Source organism: Cariama cristata, unplaced genomic scaffold (genome assembly GCF_000690535.1).
Source record: "Cariama cristata isolate BGI_N322 unplaced genomic scaffold, ASM69053v1 scaffold9820, whole genome shotgun sequence".
NCBI classification, from domain to species: Eukaryota; Metazoa; Chordata; class Aves; order Cariamiformes; family Cariamidae; genus Cariama; species Cariama cristata.
This window is the reverse complement of record NW_009594104.1, coordinates 110,789-128,502: the sequence shown is the minus strand read 5'-3', so window position 1 is coordinate 128,502 and position 17,714 is coordinate 110,789. Positions and strand designations below refer to the sequence as shown.

Sequence of the window (17,714 nt, the reverse complement as noted above, 5' to 3'; positions counted from 1 at the left end):
ATAAGGAAAAGATTAATCTCTGCTGCTCTGTGTTTTTTTTTTTTTTTCTGTTAAATATTTATATTTGTTAGAGTTTAAATGGAAAGCAAAATGTGATCAGAGGTCTGAAAGGCTGAAGGTAACGGCATCCAATGCCTTTTTTCTCCAGGCTCTTGTTGCATGCATGGCCTGGATTATAGTTCAAAGGCCTGCATAAAGCAAGTGTAGAGTATTGGCCCAGGGCCAGTCAACAGGTGTCCACGTTATTTGAAGCCACTACAATATGCACTAATAGTCCTCTTCTTGTCCTCTTCAGCAGGGAAGCCCATATTACAGTGGATTTTGAACTGGACTGCTTTTCGGGTTCAAAGGTGGTAGTCTGAGGAAGCTTGCACACCAGCTTCTTGCCCTGTACCTACTGTGTGGGTAATCATAGAATCACAGAATAGTTTGGGTTGGAAGGGACCATTCAAGGTCGTCTGGCCCAACCCCCCTGCCCTGGGCAGGGACACCTCCCACCAGACCAGGTTGCTCACAGCCCCGTCCAACCTGGCCTTGAACACTTCCAGGGATGGGGCAGCCACAGCTGCTCTGAGCAACCTCTGCCACTGCCTCACCACCCTCATCGTAAAACATTTCATCCTTACATCTAGTCTAAGTCTCCCCTCTTCCAGTTTAGAACCTTTACCCCTTGTCCTATTGCAACTGGCCCTACTAAAAAGTAACCTGAAACCTTCTGTACGTCAGCAATGCTGTGTGCAGCAGCGCATGTTTCCCCCTCTTAGTTTCATGCTGCAGAGCATCTCTAGCCAAGCTACTGTGACCAGGCTGGCTTGCACTACTGTAAAGCTGTTACGTCATCTGCTGTGTCTTCTGGCAACTTCCTGGCTACACCTCTGAGCTGACGATATACCTTTGTGGCACATCAGGCTTGGTCTGCAAACAATCCTTTCCCGTTCACCTCCATTCCTTGTGTGCTGGACCTTTGCCAATTTATTGCAAGACTAAATTGACCAAACATGTTGCCTCTCTACTGCCTTTTCACTACCTCCTCCCACTCCCTCTTCTTACTTCTCATATCAAAAATACTGAATTCCTCATGCTCTCCAGAGGCCCTGTGCTGACCTAGGTTGCCTGTTAGGAGATGCCAAAGCCAGCAACCTTACAGCAAGGCTGCTGCAGCTCCATGCCCACCAGTCCAACCAGTGAGGCTGAGCCCATGTACTCAGTAGGCCCATACAGGCAGGTATACAACACACATAGATGTTGTATGCTGGGAGAGGGTGCCGGTCTGATTGCCCCATCTGCTGCTGTTTGTCTGTGCCCCTTTGTGTGTGTGGAGTCAAACTGTTTGTCACACGACCTAACGCTGTCCCTTCTAGTATCCTTCCCGTTAACCATCTTCCCTTCCTGCTTTTCACCTCTTAGGTAACTGTGTGGGAAAGGTGTCTGTGGCAGGCTTTGCCCAAAGGAAATGAAAATATACCTAGCTGCTTTGCGCTCTTTCCATGAGAGGCAGGTTCCAAGCAAGTCATGCAAGCCCCTTGCTATTTAGGCATGAAGCTCTGATCTGGCTCCCACATATTTTCTTCCTAACAGACTTTGATCAGTGTCTGCAGCGGACTGTGACACGAAGCTGGGTGCTAACAAGTCCATGACTGCTCCGCTTGTGACCCTGCAGAGAGCAGACGGAGTACTGTAGAGGGCTTGAAAGGGCATCGGGAAAGGTTGCTGTGCTAGGGTGCTAGTGGCTGGTGATCTTGCAGCCCAGAGAGAGACGTTAGCTAAAAAAGTCACGATGAGAGAAGCAGAGAGAAAGAAAAGGAGAATGAATAGAGGTGTCTTTAAATTGCTTCATCAGATTAGCAGGATGGCAAGAAAGTTTTTCCTGCTGTTCTTCATGTCATACCAGTTCTGTGAATAAAAATAGGTCACTATTTTTCAGAGCTTTTAGTCTGGCATCCTTCATGAAATCAAATTTACTTGCAGCTCAGTTCTGCTACACTACTTTCCCTGATGAGTGGATCCCTGGATGGTGGAAGAGTCCTGCTGTGGTTAGCGTGGGTACCCTGTGATGAAGAATGACCCAGAGTGCCACTAGTAGTAGTATGCAAGAACATCTGGATTATCTAAAATCTTAAGATATGGGAATGCTTAGGAAACAAGGTTTTTTTAGAAGAGGAGAGAGATGATTCCATATTTCTTTGGATTCAGCCAATGGAAGCCTTTCGGTGTATTTCACTTTGGTTTTATGTAAAATCTGCATTACCACACCGTTTTGCTACTGCACAGCTCTTTGAAAGTAAGACTCGATATGAACAGGAAGTTGAAGCGAACCAGCCTCATTTCGTTGTTCTCTCAGCACAGAAATTACAAATGTCAAGCCAAAGTACAATAGAATTGCTTTAATCAGAAATAAGCCTATAAAATCTAACCAGACTGGTTGTTCCAGGTATTTCTACAAACAGATTTCAGAATTTATGTCCCTATGATGCCAATTCAAGGAATAGCCTACTGTTGTGCCAATGTGACTACCAAAATAGCATGTACTTGGTACCTGTAGAAGTCATGCACACATGAAAATTTACATTCTCTGCACGTTACTGTTTGCATTTAGAAATGTCTAAACAATGTGTGCTAAAGCCTATTTTGTGCTGCTACATCTATGTGCAGGCATTCTTAAGAATTCGTTTTCCTAGCACAAATCGCTCTGGACTGTTACAATGTGTTGCCATTAAGTGTCATTGCATAGGTAGCTGGGTTATAGTTAACTGCTTTAGTGTTTGCTCTTGATTTTTAAATAATGATTTTTTTTTTTTTGAAAAAGCTTGCAACTATGTGTCAATTGACCACCTTTTAGAAAATATGTATCCCCATTTTAAAAGTAATTTTAAAATTGAGGTTTCTTTTATTTGCAGGTGCGCAGAGCAAGATCTTCACTTTATTGAACAGTACCTGGAAACAGTTTGACAGCTAGAATGACCTGCTGTTCAACTTTTGTTGAGCTGGAATCAGATACAAACCGCAAAACTTCTCCAGAATTAGTTGTTGACCTAAATGATAATGTGGGAGACCTCAGGGTAAAATGAGCCGAACAAGAAACATTTTGCACAACAGAAGAGTTACCCCTGTGAGGGTGACCCCATGTTGATTTCACCAGATTCTGGCTCTTCAAAAATTAGTGCTTTACTGCTTGAGGAGCTCAGAAAAGCAGAAGTATTGTTCCCCATTTGAGAAATCCCACAGACACTTGCCTAACACAGAAGACAACATGGATGTAAAAAATGTATTTAAAACCCAGGAAAATATTTCCTGCCTCAGGGATTTGTCAGAGAATGGTGACGATCTAGTTAATTTTAACAGTATGGCCAGTGCCACTGCTGGAAAAGCAGAGAAATACTGCAGCAGACAGGTGCATTCCCGCCCCACAAATGTCAGCACTTATCACACAGACAACTGCCGCCTTAACACGGAAGACTCTGTATCTGGTCAATCTCTGGCAGATGTTCAGGCATGTAAAAAGACTGGGCTCAGTAGACCTCTAACCATGAATACCCTATTCAGTGAGCAAGCAGATACTCCCATAGTAAATCACAATTATTTTGTAAAAGATGATTCTGAAAATTCTGCCACTATTCTGGAGATTTATGCAGAGAAAACTCCAAGTATAAGTGATGACTTTTCTGATGATAACCTAGAGTATTTTGAATGTTCAGATGTGCTGACAGTGCATGAAAATGAAATCTGGAAAAAGAAACTACAATTTTTATTAGAAAGTGATGATGAAGATGATTTAAAACTGAGTAAGGATTGTGATGGGTGTGCTTACTTCCTCAGTGAAATGCCTTGTCTGTTCCAAGTGTCAGATAACACTACGCCTATGGATACCACCATTGGCTTCTGTGGTCATCACTCAAAATTCAAAGGAGTAAATGTAAGGAGAGACCCCTCTATGCACAGCCAGTCAACTTTGCAGGCAGAGATGACTCTCACTGTTGGACACCACCGAGATAAAAGTATCGGTTTGAAAGACAAAGAAAAGTATAAAGTGCCTATTGCGTCTGCAGCCATTGAAAATGACCATCCCAGCACTGAAGAAGAAAACAATGGAAGTGGCCACTCTGCTCCAGATTTCTCAGCTGACAAATCAAAGGACAAGGATAACATACGTGCCAAGGCGGACTCCTCTAGTAATGGCATAGGTGCTTCTTTAACAAATCGTGCTTCAGAGACGATGACAGAGAACAGTACGGACAAGGGCTTGCTGGGTGAAAGCTCATTGCTGCTAGAGGAAGGGGGAAGAAATTTGCCAGAGGAAAATGCAAGGCATGCTGTCTGTACCTTAACAGAAAGTCTAAGAAGAAACCTTTTAAAGTTCTTAAACCCTAAAGAGCTTTGCAGATATGTAAGTAATATAGGACAATCTTTTCAGACCGCATCAGAGGTTAGAGAATCCAGTGCTCTGTTTCCCAGTCAGGAAGGTATCATTTCAACACAAATCCCTGAGGAGACAGAAAGCTTGCAAAAGCAGGCTGGTTTGTGTCATACAGAAGAGGCAGATAAAGACTGTCATTGGGAAAGGAAAAGGACTTGGGGCCTGTCTGAGCAAAATCAGATGCCAAATGAAAACGTCTCACCCAGGGTAAGTAAAGTGTTTATCATTTGATAGAAAGAGCTGCTCTACTGATTTAAATGCATTTTATTCCTGTTTGTCACAAAATAATGCAAAATTTAAATTACTTTGAAAGATACTATTCATGTACTTCTGAATGACAGCTACGGCTGGGAAAGAAATCTGGTTTTGAAAAAGGCTCAAATAAACCATAAGCTGTTCTAATTATAGAGTGAGACTGATAATAGTAAGAGGCACTAATGGGACTCTGGACAGCTGGATAGGGAAATTCGATATGTAGGCTATTGCACAGGTCTTACCAAAGTAATGTTTCTTTCAACTCAAAGTTTCTCAAATACCTATTGTGAGCAGAGAATGTTTTGCTTTACTTTCTTTTCAGTTTATACTCAAAGAACAAAATTGTCATCCACTTATGGTGCTGGAAATCTAAAGCAAATTAATAGGAGTTTGCTCTGAATTTATAACAAGGAAGGGAATTTAATGCAGAGAGTTCATGTTACAGAGGTGAATGGAGCTTTGCTTTTTAAAAACAAAACAGTGAAAGAGTCAGATATTGTAGTAGAAATGTAAAAAACAGTTAAAAATAAAAAACCCAAGGTGGTACTCTCTGTGTACTTGCATGTTTCATGCTGCTGGTAGGAAATCAACTGGGGAAATCAGTATAGTTGTACAGACTGATGTGATGCTCCACCAGTTTTTGTAAGAGGGAGAACTGGATGTTACTTTTTATTTCACATAGTAAAGACTCAAGATATATAAATACATATGTGTGAGTATTAAATCATGAATAATCTTATTATCACCGACTTTACTGATTTGAAGGTGTGTAGCTAATTGCACAGAAAAAAACCCATTTAATAAACACAAGCTTTTTCCAGTTCCACATGCTTTTCTTCATCTATATTATTTAGGCAAAAATGTCTCCCAGTTCTGGGTAGCAGACTGACTTAAAGTCAGTCACCACTCACCACTGGGGTGTCTGAAGCAGTCAAAAATCACTGAATTCTTCTGCCTGAAAAACATCCATAGGTTTCTCTGATTTTATAGTGCATAAAATCTCAATCACACTCTTGTAGCACATAATGTTCTTATGATGGGGAATATCCCCCTATTGAAATTAACCTACTGAGAATTTCTTGACAGTGTGTATTACCCTGGTTTGCAAGAAACATTGGGTTTTTTTTGCCAAGTGCAGTACAATCATTTAAATCCCAGAAGCCTCATAGCGAAGAGCAGCTGTTACCTTACTGTAAGTGCCATGGCCAAACTCCAGATTGGCTCGTTGGACTCTGGCTACCTGCATTCAGTATGTATTTCTTTTGTTTGTGTGTCCATGACCAAAACTTTGTTAGATAAAAATTAAGTAGGAAAGCAGTATCAGTATACACAAAGGGGCTAGAGATGAGCAGAAACCAAACCCCTGGTTTTAAACATGCATGAATGAAGATGAATGGAGATGAAATGTAGGTGTAGGTTAAAAACTATGTGGTCTTGAAAATGAGCCATCTGGAAGCTACTCTTTATAGCACAAGGAAAATGTGGACAGCTTCTCACAGCTCCCATATAGTAAGCCAGAAACTCCTTAGCAATCTGCTTGTATAACCTGAGAAAGGCAAGGAAGAATCAACCTCCTATTGCTACACACAGGTTTACGTAAAAGCGCACTGTGGTATTAACTGGAGCCCAGCATTTGAGACAGCTCTGCCAGGAGCAGGGTGAGCGACTCGTAGCAAAAACCACAGCTGACTGCTTTTGAAGAGCGTTGTGTTTTCTCTCTCCATGTGGTGAATCAGGTCTGCTGCGAGGTGCACAGCAGCCACAGAACCACAGCACTAATTACCCAAGGATTTACACTTCCCCTTAGTGCCAAGTTGCCTCTGACTGGAACAACCTTTGCAGTCTGTCTTGTGCAGCAGCTGCTGTCCAGGGTGACTTCTTCCACTGGATGGTCAAGGTGGGAGGCTCCTGACTCCTCTCATGACCTCGTGGTCTAGCCCCAGGTGAAAGTCTTTATTTATCTAATGCTTCAAAGCGGTCTCATTAATAATAGGTCCTAAAAGCCAACTATGCCAGCTGCATGGTATTACATACTGTACAGAGAGCCAGGAGACTTGAAGTTTGCAGTGTGTCATTCAAGAGCCAGTCTCTGTTTAGTGTTCAGCCAGCACCCTCAGCACAAGGTACTGGTGTCACTCCTGAATTGCAGACCCCATGTCTCTGGCCTGCCAAATGCCAGCTATGTTGGTGAAGTCCTGCTGGAACTGGCAGATTCAGAGAGATTCCAGGACAGAGGCAAAATACTTAATGTTTACACTGGTACCCCAGCCGTGGTGTTTGTATATTTCGAGAGCATTTTTTTCCCCTGCTGATTAGATCTACTGTTTATCCTGCCATTGTTTTGTTTTTGCTCATGTCTGAACACCCTGTTCTCATAAAATTTGAGACATACTTGGTTTGACCTTCCTGACATAAATTTACATCACTTCTAGATAATTTTAAATTTTATTGTACAAAAAGGAGAGAAGCAGAACTGACACAGAACTTGCAAGTAATCAGGTAATCTGATTGTGCACAAACCCGATTTTGTCTAGCACGTAGTACCTTTGCTTTGTTATATTCCAGGGTAGCCAAAATTGCAAGGACTGCATAGGCCAGTGAAGCTGTTCATCTGTTGGTCTTCTGGCCCTGTTCAATATGTTAGGACGGTAGCTATTCGCTGTTGTGTGGGGTGTCCTAGAAGCTGCCGTGGGTAATGGGGAACTGTGATTCAGAGTCTTTCGTTGCTGGGGCGCTCAAGTTTAGAGCTCCTTGCTCTGCAGTTAGCACAGGAATGCAGAGGCTAGACCTGTGCACTGCACTCCAACACTGTCATGAAGGAGAGGGTGTGTGCTGGGAGCAACATCTGGAAAGACATGGGAAAAGCGTGGAAAGGTAAGAGGGGAGGAAGGAGCTGGGCTACACTGCAAAGGAAAAGCAAAAGGATACTGTTTGAAAGGGTGTCAGAGCAGTTATGACAGGTTAACTCTGCCCGTGAGGAGCTAGATTGAAACCCAGCATGTGGTTTCACGTAGGCCAACAGCTGTTGGATGGGAACTGGTGTAATGGCTGGCTTTGAGTACAAAAAAGGGTGAGGACTTCTGTTCCAAAACAGTAATGAGTAAGAATTACTGTGCATGCCCAACACATAATTTTCAATCAGCTTATAGTTGTTTCATTTTTCATTCAAACATTTTTAAAGTATATCTCTGCCTCTTGTCTCATTTGAGTGAATAGTTTTTCTGGTTATCTGAGCTCAAAACCTAGTCAGTTATAATTTTTCATGAGATACATATTCTTGCTTCCTCTTGGTGCAACTTGCCACCACTCACGGTTCTTTTGCTGGAATTTTGAAAAAAATGGTTTGCCTAAATTTGTTTCCTATGACAGAGGAAGCTGGGATCCAAATCTCCAACTTTGAATCTTAGCAGAAATTAGGTCTCTCATTTCCCAAAATTTTTCACTTCATTGGAAGGTTTTGCACTCTGTATAAAATACTTAAGTAGTCCTTGGGTGCAGAATAACTCTCTGTCAAGTGGTTAGCACGCTTTGTTTATGAATATTAGATTCATACTGTGTGCCACAGATCCAACTAGAGAGTTTGAGAGGTTACACCTCATCCTTTCTAATAGGCTAGAGTGGTTGGTACATTCACTTGAAAAATTGGTCTTGTCTCAGAGTTTTGCTCTGAGTCTGGCTGAGATGAGAGCTGAATGTTCCCAGGGAATGGTCCGAGCCCAAGCAGCGTGCTCAGGGGCAGGAGCTCTGCATCAGAGCAAACCGAGGAGCCCTAGAGCTCATGCAGGCTGTGATACCAGCCCTGCTCATTCAATAGGATCCACCCTAGGGCTGGCAGATAACATCCCATTTTGTCGCCTGTGTTATAGTTGGCTCCAGTCTTTCCCAGGAAACACACAAAAACCCTATCCATTGGAAAATCCTTACCACTTCAGGGCATGTTCCCACAGCAGCTGTGCATGGTCAGCTTATTGGTCTATGTTGTTGTCAAAGGCAGAGAATTCACTTTCTGTCCTTTGAAATACTGTAGTTCTTACTTAACTTGTGTATAACAAGTAACTGCTATCTTTGCCCTTGGGTCGGTTTCCACCCAGGCACAACTCTGGAACCAGAGTACCCGTAGGATTGCATCCTGTTGGGGCAGTTACATATGCTGGAGCACAGCCAATCTATAGCACGTTTCTTAGAATGCCCTCCAAGTATTTGCTATTGCTTGTTAATTCAGTGTTACTTAAAGCCAGTCACTGAACAGCACACAGCCTGCTGAGCTTAAGAGCCAGTCAGATCCAGAAAGGATCTCTCTTAACTTCAGAGAAGCTGTCATTCCCACCAAAGTGGGATCGACTGCAACTCATAAAAGCAAGAGTGAACATAGGATACTGAGTGCAAATACCAAAAGAAGAGGTAGGGTGTGAGGCAACTAGATGACATAAATGCATCTTTCTTTATTGCCACAGGAGAGTCAATGGCTTTCAGAGCCAGAGCTTTGTTTTCAGAAAATTATATTTTTGATCTAATCCTGATTTAAACTTATGCATAGCTTGCATAGTTACTGAGCACCCTACAAGCATAGTATGGCAGTAAAACCATTAAAAGAAACCGTAAAAAATGTCATGTGTTGGCCACTAAGTTGGATGATACAGTAGACTGAATAGATCTCCAGATCTGAAAATGAACCAGCCCAGCTTGGGCTGAAGGGACAGATCAGTTTTACCTTTAACATTTGAGGCCACAGATCGGGTGCTGTTCCTTGGTTCCTGGTGACTTGAAGAGGTGACTTGAAACATTCAAGAGGTGAATTTGAAACATTCTAGGGGAAGCTCACTTCACTGTAAAACGCTTTGCAGATCATCAGTTTGGTCATCCGTGTCTTCTTGATCTCCACAGAGACTGTCAGATGAAAATGTTCCTGGTATCAGGTTGCCAGGAAGAGGTAGAATCCTTTTAAATGTCGTCATCTTTTCTCCATGTTTTCCCCTATCTCCTTACATAACTCAGAGGTGATAAAAGTGCTCGCTTACTCCCAATGGTCCTTCTTTGCTTTTAATTGTTCCTGTCAGGCTTTGGGACACAATGGGTCTTGTCAGCAGAGCAAAAGAGCCAAGGAAGTGTCCTCTTTACAGCGTTATTTTACAACAGATGAAAAAGAAAGCTCTAGTTTTGAAGTGGCTGCTTCCATTTTCCTTTTATGTAGCTATTATGCGACTGACTGACCTGCTTATCCCTCATTTATTCACAGTAACCGTGGCTTTATAACGAAAGCTGTATATATGGATTGTATATTTAATGTGTGAGTTAAAATACAGAACTGTGAAGTTTAAATATGGAGCTGTGATTTCATCTTTCTGTCATCATGCACCAGGGAGTTTGTGACACATGCACAAATTAAAATTGCTTGTACTACTGCATTCACATAATTAAATTCTCTAGTTTGTTACCATTCTTTTGTTACCCCTGGAGTTGAGCAGACTGTCCAGTAATTGAAGCAGTTGTTAAAACGTATGGCATTAAACCCTAGGAATCTTCTGTGGGAACAAGAAAGCAAATCAAGATGAGTAGTTCTAGGACTGTGTTAGTTGAAATAAATCTCATCTAAGAAAATACCAAAGCCAGCAAGGTTTCCTAAGACACATTTAAAGGATTTGGATATAGGTACTTTCAAACAAAAATAACATGGAGCTGTTTACCATCTACCCTAGGAACACATATCCCTGTTAAATATCAATTAAAAAAATTAATAAACGTGCCACTATGAGGCTTCAAATTGCATTCTGCTTTCAGACCTACTTTTCTCAAATGCAAGGCAAGGTGCTCCGTTACAAGCTCTCTCTTGTCGTTGTATTTATTTTCCAGCCATCAAAATGTGTGTCTAGATTCTACAGTGCTGCATGTCTATAAATGCTTGAGACAGATGCCAACATGGACAGACACACAGATTAGATAGATAAAAGGGTTCTTGAAATAATCTGCCCACTTTGCAGTGGGCATGAGAGAGCTGTCTATTTTCAGTTTCATACCAACAGCAGGTAGGGGCCGACTGATTGTATGTCTTAACATACTTAGCAAGAATTCCACAGGTTTTAGTAAAAGCTGTGATTGAGGCTGCTGTGGCTGTAAGGAGTAGAAGAATAAACTCTGCTTTCCAGAGGTTTGAGGGGGAAGTGGAAGTGGCAGGAGGAGCGCTAGGCGCAGAGCAAATGCTCAGAACTGTCTGAGAAGAGAACTGGAACTGACTGTAGAGACACATCCAGGCTTACGTCCCCCTTGACTTGGGAGAGGGTGTGTGTCTAAACTCAAAGGCCTAGGGACTAGCATCTTCTCCTGCAGAGCAGACTTGAGCAGGAGACCAAGGCATTGGGAATCAGAGGGGACTGCAGTTGTGGAGCTGAGGTTCCTAGGCTCAGGGTTTCTAGGTAAGTACATGCTGGCCAGGGAGTTTTGAAGACAGTGTGGTGGCAACTGCATGGTGCTTGGGGTGGGAACAGCAGTTAAAGTCATTGACAAAAATTTTCTATATCTCTTCCTTCCCCATTGTCCACAGCATGTAGTCAGCTCCACATCCTACTCAAGCTGAATGGAGAAACAGAAAGGATGAAAGGAGTTGCAGCTGAAGTGGGTGGCTTTTGCAGCAAAGGAAAGCAATATTTACTACAGCCGGTAATCCTTTTACCATGAACTTACGAAAACTAAGAACCTAGTGTCTGAGCAGCCCCTGCCTCTACCTGAGCACATAGCAACTCGCAGGAAATCATTCATTACATGTCCTTCACTACATAACAACACTTGCTTCTTTTCAGAACCACTTCTCTGAATTATGTCTCTGTCAGCACTCATTACACATTTACAGCTCTGCTGTAACCCAAAGGACTCAACCTTTATGTATCTTAGTTGTTAATTTCTGCCATCCAGCAGGTCATTACAAGGTAACAAATAACTATGGATGGAACTGGGACAGTTATAAAGTTGAGTTTGTGGCTGGATAAAAGGTAAAAAATGAAAAAGGTCTACAAATATTGGTGTGATTTAAACTCAGTCTGATGGTTTTTAACATTTCGTCATTTCTGCTGGGTGTAGGTGCAGAGCTTCAGACAACCACTAGAGAGATACATGGTCAAATGTACAAACTAATTCCTGAGGTCTATGTTGTTATATCCTGTTAATGGCTATTTGAAAGTAAATATTTTTTTTCAAAGGTTGACTGCTAAATTGCTCTCTACTTTTACAGATTATTCTGGCAAATGAATGCTAACCAAAAGCATAAGGTGTAATTTGTTCAGGAAACAATGTATTTTTGTCTAGTAAAAAATTTTAAGCTTCTCCATCTGTGATTTGCTATAGGTGAAACATGCTCACCACCTCCATAGAATTGATTTAGTGCTGAAGAGGACTAGAGAAAATCCTGGAGAACAAAAGTTTGGCAGGGACTCCAGAACAAGAATTGAAGAGTGAAAGCTCAGTTCTGAGGGGAGTAGTGAACAGTTTAACAGATTTTGTATGCCAAGCAGGTGGCAGCACTTTCTTCATCCCATGCAAGCCCAAACATCAGCCGGTTATTCTCTTTAAGAAGATCTTCACTGCTTGCATAAGTTAAATTCAGTTTGGCTTAGTTTAATTGAGGAATTGATTGTTTCTACATAAAGTGAAAATTTGGAATATTTTGCTATAGAAGAATAAAGGAGATGCAGGAGGAATATGAATTTTTATTTTCTGCCCCAATTTTCCCAGCAGTACCCCTAAGTTTGCAATGTGTGTCTCATTGCTAGAGGAGGGCTGAATGTGCCTTATGTTGAGCAATTCATTACCACTTGGGCAGAGGCAAGATCTGGAATGCTCTCTGGCACTCCCTTTTGAAGCAGGACTTCTTGTCACTTCCAGAGGTCAGAGGTGACCAAAGACAAATTTCTAAGATGGCTTAAAACCGACCCAGGGGTGTTCATTTCTTGGTAGGAGTCTTGTTCTGAAGTACATAGCGTGGCAGACATGGGGTGCGTTCTCTGAAACTTTTTAAGACTGATACATATTAAGAAAGCGTCTTTGTGAAACTTAAGATAACAACGCCCATGATGGAAGCAAAGGGCAAGGCAAGCTCCCAAAAAACTAGTCTGGGTAGTTCCAGAAACTCATCAGTTTGGATCATGGAATAATTACAGAAGTATGGTGGGACACTCTGACGGTTAGCAAAAGGCATAGATATGACTCTTATTTTATTTTAGTTTGGCTTGGTTTATTTTATCTGTTTTTATCTAGCTGGACTGTATCAGTCATTGATCTTCATCTTGATTAAATTTTATATTTCTTTGCATTTAGATCCAGATCTGAAACTCACCAGGGTTCAAGGCTGTAAGACCCAGGAGTTTGATTTCAGTCCATTAGGTTGATAGCTACAAGTCAGAAACTTGACTGTTGGCAAATATTTTTTTTAAAAAAAACACATTAGATACATTTCAAGCCAGGACTCTAGTTCAGGCCTGTGTCAAGCAGCAATTATAATTTTCAATTACATTTCTCTTTTTTTCTTCTTTGTAGAATCAAGGTACTAATCTTAAAATCTTTACCCAGAACTGTGAGAGACTATGTATGGAGCCTGAAATAGAAAAAGAAGGCGTCTTCATGACTTGTGAGAGTGCAGGAACCATCCACCCAGCTTCAGAAATGCTCTGTACTGTAAAGACGTTACAAGCAAAAAATGCAAGTTTGCAGGCCTATTCTCAACACCGTGCTCCTTGTGATAAGAGAGAAAGTTGTCCCCAGCAAGTCTTCTGTGGACAAGGAATTAATATTATTAGTAATGTCAGCAAATCAAAGAATGATGTTTCACCTTTTCCTTTGCGGGATACCGACTCTGTTCCTGATAAACAAGAACATTTATGTGCTGTTCTCTCGTCTGCAAAGCTATCTGAAGAGCCAAGGGAGGGAGAACCAATGTATAGTTTTGACTCACACGATAGCAACGATGCAGATACTCTCTGCGGTCTGTCATGTGATGAATCTCTGTTTGAAGCTAATCCCAAGTCAGTCCTGGAATCTGGAGAACCTGGGTGCAAAGGAGATGCTGATATATCTGCAGTGCATGACAAGCTGTGGAAACTTCTTCATGAAGATGACTCAGACTATCAAATCCTATTTCAAAACCAGGGGATCACAAGTTTAGAAATGAGCCCGAAAGATCTCAAAATCACAGAACTGAACTTTGTACAGGAGACCTGTTCTGATCATCTTTTGCCAAAAAATGTGGTAGAAGAGCAGGAACCTGTTACACAGCCATCTACCAGTCAAAGAACAGAGAAAGGCTGCAATGCATCTAATATCCTACTTAAAACAGATGAAGCATGTAACAGTGCATCCGTAGGAAACATTTGTCTTGCACAAGTGGTAGAAACAGATGGTATATGTCTAGATTCTAGCACTGGAAGTGAAACGGAAACACCATCCATTCGTGTTTCAGCAAATAGTATCATCTTAAATACAGGGGAGTGCTTGGAGCAGAAGCCAAATCAAACGTTAACTGACAGTAATGGATCCACTCAAATGACTGTTGCTTGGGAAGGAAAGCTTACCATTAGTAACGCTTCCCAAACATGTGGTGTAGATTCTCCTCGATTAAAAAATGCTTGGAGTGGTAATTTAGCATGTAGCAAAGAAAACCCAGTTTGCATGTCAGGTAAATCACATGGGACAATCGGACAATTACTTCGTACTGTGCACAACATATCCTTGATAAATGAGTCTGTAACTGGTAAAGGCTGTCATTTGAGAGACTGTTCCCCAGCAAGAAAAGAACTGGCTTATTTCCCTGAAAAGAAAGACATTTTCCCCAGTGAAAATACCAATCAGTTTACACATGAAGAACACTCTTCTGTTAACGCCATACAGAAAAGTTATGAAGAGAATTTACGAGAAAAAGGAAATAACTCAGATTTGAATGCACAAAATGGCACTAATTCTGATAGTTATAATCTTTCAAAAAATAATAACTGTCAAGATTTTAAAGTTGTTTCTAATGCACAGAAATATGGTTACGTAATCCAGTTGCCTAATTTAATTAAGACTCCTGAAACCATAACACGTAAGAATCTACCCCAAAATATAGACCAACTGACAGAAACTGAAAAACAAGAAGTGGCATTTGGTCCCTCTTCTGGGAATACATTTTTAACAGATTTTTGTGTAGAAGTGCCCAGATCTGAACCATGTAAAACAGAAGAACAGAGGGAGATTTGTGTAGGTGATGAACAAAGGGCCAAAACTTCCTGTGACACAGCAGTTAGTTATCTTTCAGAGAGCCAGACTGCAGGTTCCTCTCACAATACATCAGAACAGCATGCATTTTTTATTGACAGCACCTTCAAGTCTGATGGAGAGTTAAAACCAGATTCTTCAAAAAATCACACATACGCATCTGTAAGTCTAACATCAGTTAGTACCCCGCTGCCTAGAAAGGCTCAGAATGAGGACCACAGCGTAGCACATGAGAATTGTAGAGATAGCAGTAATCAGTTAGATATCCAACAACTCACTGTAAAAGAAACATTACCATTCTTCACACCTGTAAGTCAGTCAGAGGACCTTCTTACCAGTATACCAGCAACGGAGTGTCCTGGCATGGGAAGTCAGGCAAAAACTGAATCCACACAAACTGCAGTCAAAGTAGATGAAAATTTAAGTACGCTGGAAACTTTCTGCAAAGCGTTGCAGGATCAGTTCCACAGGGTACCTGAACAAAAGAAGGAGGAAGCGGTCTTGTGTGAAAATAAACAAGAGATTCAAAGAGCTATTGAATATAACCCAGATGAAGCTGAAACGAAGTCTGCTTTGGGCACTTTAATTAGCTCCAAGGCTGAGAGACAGTTCATGACTATTAGCACTAAGCAGTCCTGTCCTGACTCGATCTCTTCCAGTAAGCTAACTGAGGTTGATAATTCAATTAACCCTGCTGAGTATGATAAAGATGAAGACGTCATCACATCAGAGAGTGTAGTAAGTGGTTTAGTTAATTTGCCACCAGTTGATTCAGGGAACAACCAGTATTTTCAAGAGCAACTACCCCGCAGCAGAACTCAGCCATTCTCCTTAGCATTGACCACATGTGATCCATTCCCAGTCAATGTGGAAAGGGTAAGAAATCAAGAAGGGTCAAAGTCCTACCAGACATCACCAACTGTTGCTGAGCCTGAGCCCATCAAATGCAAAGAAGACACAGCAAAGAGTGGGCATTTAGCTGCTGGAGCTAAGAAGACATTGCCACCAGCAACACTGTCCAAAAAAACCCGACTGGAGGAGAGAGGAAATGTCAACAATGATCCTAGCTGTGTTAAAAAATCTGTGAAGAGTGAGGCAGGCATGATTCATAAAGAAGACAGAAAAGAGCAAAGGAAACTAATTTTGAAAAAGGATGGCAAAGGTAAGAGAAAACTGATTTTTGTTTCTGTCCTTTCCCATCGTTCTGGCTACAGTACGAAATTAAAATTTGTTAAACATACTGCAAGCCTCCTTTAGTCTAAATCATGTCAGCTAAGGGTGTCCTGCCCTCACTGATTTTAATTTCCTGTTCTGTGAACTTAGTAACTACTGCTGTGCCCGTGCCACAGAGTTGAACCCTCCCTAACGTCCTTTTCCTAGCTGGCAAATATATTAAATTTATGAACTTTTTAACCTGTTTGAAATAGTTGCTTCTTCGTTTGTCTCTTTGAGTAACTTTTCAGGGATGTATAGCGTAATAGTACCACATAGCTACACACAACATAGCATCTGCAAGTCCAGAACATGTGTGTTATGTTCCTGCAGAGCTGTGATCCCAGTTATGCTTCTACACTGTGACTTCCAAATGCAATTACCCTCTCTTGGTTACCAAATGGTTTTATTACTAGTGAAGCATTATTGCTATTAGTAGGGTGTCACTGATAAACATAATGTTTTGCAGTTCTATCTGATGACTGATGGCTGGTTGTGATTCCTTTTCGCCACTGTTGGTCATAAATGACACTGATGAAATTAGCAACATTAAACTGACATAGAAAACATATAACTGAAATGAGATTCAGGTTGCTTGTCAGTGTCTGTAGGAGGTTGCTAACAGGTAAAACAAAATGCAGACAGGAGTAGCAGTAGGGTAACAGCTAGACAGATAAGGTATTTGTGGTTTCTATGGATACTTGGCAAGGACCAAGGTCTTATTTTTACCTTTTGACATTACATTTCATGTTCACATCATAAAACATTTGAATAGATCAGTGCATGACTGAACAGTGACTAAAGGTAAGCTACAGACAGAACTATGAAGCTCTTCAGAGATTCTAATTACAGTGCAGTCTGGTGAGAGTTCTACTTTTCCAATCACATTTAAAAAAACCCCAAACTTCTCTCTGTTCAAAGATGTGTCCTTTGCCAGAGAACCAAATGTGTGGGAGGAGAGACGCATTCCTTCAAAGCAGAGCAAGCAAACTGCAATTACTGAGAAATGCCTGATCTTCTTCCATGTACCTGAAGTTATGCTTGAAAAATGTTTTAAGCATTTGGGCTTGCATCAGATAAGACTGGATTTTCTTAACCTGCTTCTGATCTGCTTCAGTCTAGCCTGAAATGAATGTATGTTCATGATTTAGAGAATTGTGTGGACCTTTGCTCAGCATTATGGGAAGGTTGGTACGGTTAGTCTGGTATATACTCAAGTGTTCTCTTTTGTATTATTTTCAGCTGCAGGAGAGACGGCTTTGTGGTTAGGACAGGGAATCTGGAACCATTAGTTCTATTTACGGTTCTGTCATGTACTGTCTGCGTCATTTTAGACCTGATTCAGCAAGATTCTTAGGCCTAAGGACTTAAGTGGCTACAAACATAGCAGTGAATTCCAGGTGCCTAACCCCTCGAGTTGGATCCAGCATTCTTTCGGCATTAGACGGGGAAAGTTAGACTGCAGGAATGGCATCCCCGAGGGAGATGTGTCGTGCCAGCTTGTTCAGAGTGCAGCAGCTCACAGTTAACATAGTAGGAAACATAACGTCTTGCATTTTACATCCCTTATGTCCAGCAGGGGTGTCTCAGTTGAGCA

General features: G+C 41.5%; 1 protein-coding gene across 1 annotated transcript in view; it reads left to right on the top strand.

The window, feature by feature from the left end:
* The first annotated feature begins 2,957 nt into the window (after positions 1–2,957).
* ALPK2 (alpha-kinase 2) overlaps positions 2,958–17,714 on the top strand; it is a 35,216-nt gene continuing 20,459 nt past the window's right edge. Inside the window, exons 1-3 of the mRNA XM_009696758.1 lie at positions 2,958–3,059; positions 3,140–4,621; positions 13,193–16,067. Coding sequence (XP_009695060.1) covers positions 2,958–3,059; positions 3,140–4,621; positions 13,193–16,067 — 4,459 coding nt within the window. The remainder of the gene's footprint in view (positions 3,060–3,139; positions 4,622–13,192; positions 16,068–17,714) is intronic.